We start from the raw sequence: 8,201 nt of genomic DNA on the forward strand, positions 1-8,201 counted from the left end.
TATCTATTTCTTTTATTATTTTAAATTATTATTTATTTTTTATTATAATAATATATAACTTTGACTATTATAATTTTATTTTATTTTTAAAATATTTTTAATATTTAATAAAATTTAATATATTTAATAAGAATATAGCGAGAAAATTTAATAAAAAATATTACCTTTGATTATAGGATGGAGGCATATTATTATCTAATATTATCAATTTATAAAAATTTAAAACACAACTAAAAAAATTTAAAATATCAATTTTTATATTTTTTTAATAAATCATTAATAATATAGTTAATTTGTATTTAATTATTATAATTTTTATAAATTTTAAATATTTAATAAATTATAATTTTAATTTAAGTGTTTAATAAATTAATTTTAGCTAAATATATTTAGTTATTTTTTAACAAGTATTTTTATACTTATAATTTTAAAAAAAATATTATTTTATTTCTATATTATAAAAAAAATTTAATTTATTTATCGATTTTGAAAAATAATTAAAATATTTTTAATATTTTAAAAATTTATTAATTAATTTTTATTAATTGTAATTGTTAAATATTTTATTATTTAATTTCTATAATTTTAAAAAAAATTATTAATTCATCTCTCAACTTTATAAAAAATCTATTAATTAATTTTTCAATATTAAAAATATTTAAAATTTTTTTATAATATTTAACGGTTAAAATTAATAAAAAAATAATTTTTATCATTTTATTTTTTTTTTCATATTTTCATTTTTTAATTTTCTTCGTAAATAAATGCCTCTCACATATTTTCATTTTTAAATTTCTTGTTTTCCAAAAACCAATCCAAGAATTTACAGAACAGTTTTAATTTATAAACAAATATGTATAAAATAAAAACATAAATTACACTTTAATATTTAAATTTTAATATAATTAATGAATTAATTTTTATATTATTAAAATTCAACACTTAAATTTCTATATCATTATTTCGTTCAAACTGGAGGTCCTTCCGTCTATATTTCTATTACTCAACCGATCAAAAAAAATATTTTAAATACTTAATATATTCTCATTCTTTTCAATATAAATAAAAATTTTATATTGTATACTTTTTAAATTTTAGCGTAATTGATGGATCAATCTTTATATTTTTAAAATTAAATTCTTAAATTTCTCTATATTTATTCCTTTTAAAATTATAATTTTTCTGTTTATTCGAAATATTAGTTTAAAATTAGTGGATGGTTAAACTTTAAAAGGTATTTGATACCAATTAAAAATAGTTAAAGTTATAAATATTTTTTTGAGTTTTAAAATTATAAATATTAAAGTATTTTAATAAATAAAAATTAAAATAAAAAATATTAAAAATTAATAAAATAAAATAATATAGATAAAAATTAATAAGAATTTAAATATTTTTTTAAATAAAAAATAAAAAATAAAAAATAAAAATATTTAAATTATAATAAATAAAGACGAATCGATTATAAAAAAATTAAGTTTATGATTTTAAAAATATAAATATTAATTTATTAATTATATTAAAATTTAAAATTTTAAGTATAATTTATTTATTTAAAAAATATTTATTTAAAAAATAATAAAAATATTTTTATATTTTTAATGATAAAAGTGAATAAAGAAACTTATAATTTAAATCGATTGATTATAAAAAATTTAAATATTTAATTTTAAAAATATAAAAATTAATTTATTAATTATATTAAAATTTAAAAGTTAAAGTATAATTTATTAAAAATAAAATTATTTTACTTAGATGCTTTCAACAACCAAGAAAAAATAAAAAAAAAAAGTACGTGTGAGTTGTGCTTTTACTTGGCAGTTTGCAACGCACTTCCCAGCTCTGCGTGACTGCGCGTGTATATATATACATACACACCAACTCACACTTCAGCTTTAATTTTGTAACCAAAACCATCTTCGTTCACTCCGCCTTCATTACCAGTAACCACCTACTCTTCTTCCCTACACCACATAACAGGTATCTGCTCTCTTCTCCTCGATTTCTTCTAAATTTCCCTACATTTCCTTTGGGCTCTGTATGCTTTTCCTCTGTTTTCTATCTGAGGTTGCTCACCTAATCATTGATTCTTGAATATAGTTCTCTTGCACTGTGACTGGTTTTTCTTTTCCACTGATTGGTTGCTGAGAAAACTTGGGTGAAAGGGAAAATAAGATTGAAATTTTGAATTTCTTCATTTGTGTTTTCTCTTTCAGTATCCCGCTTTTTTTTTTTTTTGTTTCAACAAAAACGATCTTAAAATGCATGATTAAGGAAGTGATAAATCTCTGGCAAAAAAAAAAAAGAGAGGAAGTGATAGATTTTTTTTTTTCTTCTTTTGGTTACGGAAAAGGAAATCAAGCAAGTTAGTTTGCTATTTGTTCTCTTCTTTCTGCGTCGACTATAACCATTCATGAGCCTGAAAATAAAGAGAAGCTTAATATTTGGGAGTTAGTGAAGCTCGGCAATGAGATCTCATTTACTAATTAATTTCAATAGTAATGCTTTTGCAATGAATTAGTAGCAGATAATCAGCCATTTGTCTGTGTAATTTTGCAGTAATTGGCTTATATTAAGCAAAGTCTAATTAGTTTCGTAATGGTTGTAGATTTGTATTTGCAGTAATCCATGGCCCCAGCAGCAGCAGCTGAAATAAAGCCCAGAGGTGCTCTATTTTCTATAGTTTGATAAATCTAAAAATTCATGGTAATTAGGTGAACTAGTATCATGGGTAGCCCAGTAATAATGAATAAAATTGCAAAACTTAGTTACTTTTGATGTGATCTGTGGAGCTGTTTTGATGGGTGGGTGAATTAGGTAATGATTGAGAGATCTATCCCTAAATAAATTCATGAACTTAGTTGAAATACCTTGGTTTGATTTTGTACAGATGTTTGCATTGTTGGTGTTGCCCGCACACCTATGGGTGGATTTCTTGGTTTACTATCTACTTTACCTGCGACCAAGCTTGGATCTATAGCGATTGAAGGTTAAAACACAAATTCTGGTGTCTTTTGTGATGTTTAAGATTTTCAGTTTATTTTTCCTAAATGTTCTTTTTCGTCAATTTGTAGCTGCTCTTAAAAGGGCCAATGTTGATCCATCACTTGTACAAGAAGTTTTCTTTGGAAACGTTCTCAGTGCAAATTTAGGGCAGGCTCCTGCTAGACAGGCTGCTTTAGGTGCAGGAATTCCTAATTCAGTGATCTGTACCACTGTTAACAAAGTTTGTGCTTCAGGGATGAAAGGTGCACACCTGATTTTTAATGTTATTTCTCATAATTTATATTTTTGGCAAACATGATTAAAATGTATTGGTGTCTCTTTTTTCTTTTTGGAATATTGCAGCAACTATGCTTGCAGCCCAGAGTATCCAGCTAGGCATCAATGATGTTGTTGTAGCTGGAGGCATGGAGAGCATGTCCAATGCACCTAAATACCTGGCAGAAGCAAGGTCAGTGTCAATCTTATTGATATTTCTACCTTTTTCTTGGGGGAAAAAATTAATAGGTTATCTTCTGACTCAATTATTACAAGCAGGAGGGGATCACGACTTGGGCATGATTCACTAATTGATGGAATGCTGAAAGATGGGTTGTGGGATGTTTATAATGATGTTGGCATGGGCAGTTGTGCTGAAATTTGTGCAGATAAGCATTCAATAACAAGGGAGGATCAGGTATTGCATTAATTCTATCCGTTTGATTAATCTCATCAATCCAAGTGGTGTTTTGGTTACTTATTGTCCGCATTTTAACAAATATTTATGTAACAAACTTAACAGGTCATTCATTTTATTTGCTGATAAATTCTATAATAACACTTAATTGTGAATGATTTTACAGTAAACTGTTAATGAGTTCTACTATAAAATCTAATTGGCAGTGAATACGAAGCAATGAGTTTGTGGGGGGTTATTTTAGTTTGATTATCTTTGTAATTTAAGGAGTGTGGACTTTTTTTTATCACCTTCCACCAATTTAAATACACTTTGTTATAGGCATATCAATTCCTTAAACTTAGAGTGTGGGTTTCTCAACTAATTCCTTTTTGGGTTCCAAATATTACAGATGTCAATTTACAAATTAGTCATAATATTTTATGTTCAAAACAGGACTATCGTGGAACACATTATTATGAAACATTATCTAAATTACTAATATATTTTCCTTTTACTAATATATATGCCGTTCTCTATAATACTTCGTGAATTTTACTTGTATGTAATGGTATTTTGTATTATAAATCTTTTTGTGAACTGATTAACCCAAATTTTAGTAGGAAATTTGTCATGCAGCTTATTTTATTCTTCCTTTCTGTTCACTTTTTTTGAAGATACAACCTTTACAATGCTAATTTTCCTTCAACATTTTTGGATGACTGATAGGAAAGTGTAGGTGGTGCAACTTAGGATTCTATGTTTAAAAGTATTAAGATAATTGCCATGTCCAACATAGAAATATGGACACATTGGTGGATTCAAAATTAATGCATCACCTTCAGAAATGCATTGGAGCAAGCTCTGACCAGTGGCCTACCACTGTTATTATTTTGTTTTTCTGGAAAGAATATCAGTATTTTACCTCATTCATCTTTAAAACTGAAGTTCATGGTTGTTTATCTATTTACTTTTCCTTAAACAGATATATTGGTGATTCTCGCAGGATAACTATGCTATTCACAGTTTTGAGCGTGGTATTGCTGCGCAAGAGAGTGGTGCCTTTGCATGGGAAATTGTTCCAGTTAGTTTCCTACTTTTAAGTTAATTTTCTGTTTCCTTTTATTGCGAATATTCTTAATATAGAATTGTGCAGGTTGAAGTTTCTGGGGGAAGGGGAAAACCTTCAATAACTGTCGATAAGGATGAAGGATTAGGGAAGGTATATATTGTGTTATTACTTATATTTCCATATCAAAGACATTCTTAGCACTTCCCTTTTTCTAAAATCATCTCCAAGAATTGCTTCTTGCTAATAATAGATGAATGGTTAAATGATTACAAGAATACCTTAACAAGATGCATGCCCTTTTTTCTTTCTTTGGGTTGGCGGGTTGCAAATGGACCTCCTGTAGATGTGAAATCAACTAGTAGCATATAAATTTCTCTTGCTGTTAAATTCTTTATTTTTCTGTTGTGTTTTGTCAGTTCGACCCTGTAAAATTGAGGAAACTCCGACCAAGTTTCAAGGAGAATGGAGGCACAGTTACTGCTGGCAATGCCTCTAGCATAAGGTTTATTATTTTTTTCACTTTCTGTTTCCTTAATATTCGTTACTCTTATGAATACAGTAAATACTACATAAGATCTAACTGGACGTTGTAATCGCTTTGCCAGAGGTTAAATACCCCTTAAACGTCCTTTAAGCATCTTAATCCTTTGATGTTGGAAGTTTATATTCTTGTAGTACATGACTATGTTGAGACCTACAGAGTAATTGCAAACATTGTGTTACCTGCTCTTCTTCAAGAGAAAATGAGATATTTTTTGCTATTTTATAATTTTGGCAACTTGTATGCAACCCTCAATTGGTTATACTTTATAACCCCCATTTTGACTCCTGAAACTTACTCATTTTTCTATTGATCCCTCCAAGTGAAATAATTTTTTATAAATCATTGAACTTCGTTTAGTTCCTGAATAAAATTTTGCTCATATGGAAAATGAATAGTAATTTGTTTCCAAATCGCAGATGACAATATCAGCCACGTCATCTAAGAGCTGATGTGGCGGATTACATTATGTTTTATCTTTTTGTTTTTCCAAAATAACAAGATATAACATTTTCTGAAATTAAAGAAAAAAGGAAAAGTAATGTCCAATGATAATTTCTTTTAATCTTTATTATGTCAAATTCAATAATAATTCACATGAGCAAGGAAAAAAGTTGCCAATGATATGATTGTTGATTTGAATATCAAATATCAATTGACCAAGTTTGCCTAGTTAGCAATATTGGTCTCTGCAGCAATGATTTTGGAGGGTTTAATAGCCAAATTACATAAACAAATATGGGTTTTTCGTAATTATAAGAAGTTCAATTTTCCATTCCATATGCAACGCTATTGAGTGTTTTTCATTTTAGTTGTGCCAGTCTTATAAAGCCATGGGCCTAAGCTTTTATTGTATGTGAAATTGCGTTCATTAACAGTGATGGTGCTGCTGCTTTAGTTCTGGTAAGTGGAGAGACTGCTCTTAAGCTGGGTTTGCAAGTGATTGCAAAGATCACAGGATATGCTGATGCCGCTCAGGTAATCATGCTTCCATGAGTCTAAAAAATAAAGCTAGACTGGCTCCACTTACCTAAAATGCAAAAAATGACTGTCTTCAGTGTCAAGCATCAAGTCGCTTAGTGATCATTTATAATTCACTGTGCAGGCACCGGAGTTATTTACAACAGCTCCAGCACTGGCAATACCTAAAGCTGTATCAAATGCTGGCTTGGATTCTTCTCAAGTTGATTACTATGAAATAAATGAAGCCTTTGCTGTAAGATTTCATGCATATTCTTCATTCGATTTGCTTATCAGTCTAGGGTTAAAAATCAAACTTTATGATTTTTCATATGCAGGTTGTAGCTCTTGCCAATCAGAAATTGCTTGGGCTTAATCCAGTAAGTACTGCAATTTAGGCTGCTTGTCTGGCTAGTGTGTGCTACTAGGTGTGCATGTTCAGATATTGACATATGAAATATGTAGTTTAAATGCTCAGGATGAGATGCATGTATTATTTTTCATTAGTTCTCTCTCTCTGCCCTCCAATTCAGTTACTTTTGGCTTTGGAATTAGTCTGTTTTCAGTTTTTGTTCTTAAAGCACTAAACTGTTTACAGGAAAAGGTTAATGTACATGGTGGAGCTGTATCATTGGGTCATCCACTAGGTTGCAGTGGCGCTCGAATCTTGGTCACACTTTTGGGGGTATTCTTTGTTGATCTATATTTTAATCCTGTGTAATATTTGCTGATTGGTGGTCATGCTGTCAATACATCGCCTCTGTGTATGTGAACACTCGTACACAAGTCTCTGTTTCTTACTAAAAGTGTAATGGTATTCTAGGTACTGAGGCAAAAGAATGGGAAATACGGTGTTGGTGGTGTTTGCAATGGCGGAGGAGGTGCATCTGCTCTTGTTTTAGAACTTCTGTAGGCATTTTAATGTTTGGTAAGTCACACATCTCATGGACATTACAATTGTGCATATATCCAAGTGATATTCATTGATTAGATCTACTTAATGCAATCATTTTTCCCAAGAATGATTTCTGCATCATTATATTGTTTTTGTCCGCTGCTACTCTTGATAGGAACATGGGTTCGGTATATATGAAATAGCACGGAATAAGATGAGAATAAATAGCTATTCTTGGCTTTATCTCAAATTATCAGTGTGAAATGATATTTCATGGAATAATTATTCAAAAATTTGTGCTGTCTAATAATGAGAATTAATTGCTTTTTAACCTTGAAGAGCCTTACGGCACCATAACAAGCTAATGAACATCACTATGTATATTTTAATTACTTCATCTATGTGACAGTTTGCTCTGTGTCCTTCAGGCTCTCAGCATGATGGTGGGATCTCTATTGTGCACGATAAAATCTCCAGGACTGTCAAATTCATTGTTGTGCAATTTTACTTGGTTTTCTTTTTCAATTTTTGCTTCCTTATCTAATAAAGTAGAAGTGTGTTTAGCTTTGGAAATTAAATACGTTCTTCAATCCTCAGTGTTCTTTCAATCTCTCTCCCTTATTTTGTCCCAATATAAGATCGCTTTATTGTCCAGGAATTTTACAATAACAGGTGAAGGAAAGGAATCAAGAAATTAGGCCATTTAGGTTTAAGAACAGCATATTAGTTGCAAGTGATCAATTAAACCTCTTATTATTTGGTTCAAACCGATTTGGGTTGGGTTTGGAATTAGGTTCTACTGCCTGCTTTACATTTTCTTTTGGTATTGTTTTTGAAGGCAATCTAAAATTCCCAAGATTAGAAACTGGCTTTCAAACTGAAATACAAAAGCAATAATGGATCTTTTCCCATAAATTAAATGTTTAAAGGCAGCACAAATTCGCGATTGAAAAAAATTGGCACACCACTCACGGAAAGTGGTTATCTTTCGGTTCGATTTTTTTGTTAAAAAAAAAAAAATCAAAGATCTTTGGGTTCGATTGGACTAAAGAGATTGTGATACATTAATATCTTT

General features: G+C 29.3%; 1 protein-coding gene across 3 annotated transcripts; it reads left to right on the forward strand.

Moving 5' to 3' along the window:
- The first annotated feature begins 1,840 nt into the window (after nucleotides 1–1,840).
- On the forward strand, nucleotides 1,841–7,734 carry LOC110627475 (acetyl-CoA acetyltransferase, cytosolic 1). Of its 3 annotated transcripts, none has more exons than XM_021773802.2 (15): nucleotides 1,841–1,980; nucleotides 2,609–2,665; nucleotides 2,891–2,989; nucleotides 3,075–3,248; nucleotides 3,349–3,454; nucleotides 3,541–3,679; nucleotides 4,665–4,742; nucleotides 4,815–4,880; nucleotides 5,147–5,232; nucleotides 6,150–6,249; nucleotides 6,377–6,487; nucleotides 6,570–6,611; nucleotides 6,830–6,916; nucleotides 7,055–7,159; nucleotides 7,555–7,734. In XM_021773802.2, the coding sequence occupies exons 2-14, from the start codon at nucleotides 2,629–2,631 to the stop codon at nucleotides 7,142–7,144; spliced, it is 1,215 nt and encodes a 404-aa protein (XP_021629494.1). In that variant the 5' UTR covers nucleotides 1,841–1,980; nucleotides 2,609–2,628; the 3' UTR covers nucleotides 7,145–7,159; nucleotides 7,555–7,734. The 3 variants fall into 3 exon arrangements, with proteins under 3 accessions (XP_021629494.1, XP_021629495.1, XP_043818154.1); XM_021773803.2 differs by having other exon boundaries at nucleotides 1,891–1,980; nucleotides 2,623–2,665; XM_043962219.1 differs by lacking the exon at nucleotides 1,841–1,980 and adding an exon at nucleotides 1,997–2,067.
- The last annotated feature ends 467 nt before the right edge of the window (nucleotides 7,735–8,201 follow it).

Source organism: Manihot esculenta, chromosome 12, assembly GCF_001659605.2.
Source record: "Manihot esculenta cultivar AM560-2 chromosome 12, M.esculenta_v8, whole genome shotgun sequence".
Taxonomy (NCBI): domain Eukaryota; kingdom Viridiplantae; phylum Streptophyta; class Magnoliopsida; order Malpighiales; family Euphorbiaceae; genus Manihot; species Manihot esculenta.

Excerpts from the sequence above, each read along its gene's own strand:
- LOC110627475 (XM_021773802.2), top strand. The coding sequence starts at position 2,629 with ATGGCCCCAGCAGCAGCAGCTGAAATAAAGCCCAGAG. Across the intron at positions 3,680-4,664 it reads CAATAACAAGGGAGGATCAG|GATAACTATGCTATTCACAG; the intron begins GTATTGCATTAA and ends TGATTCTCGCAG. Across the intron at positions 4,881-5,146 it reads AGGATGAAGGATTAGGGAAG|TTCGACCCTGTAAAATTGAG; the intron begins GTATATATTGTG and ends GTGTTTTGTCAG.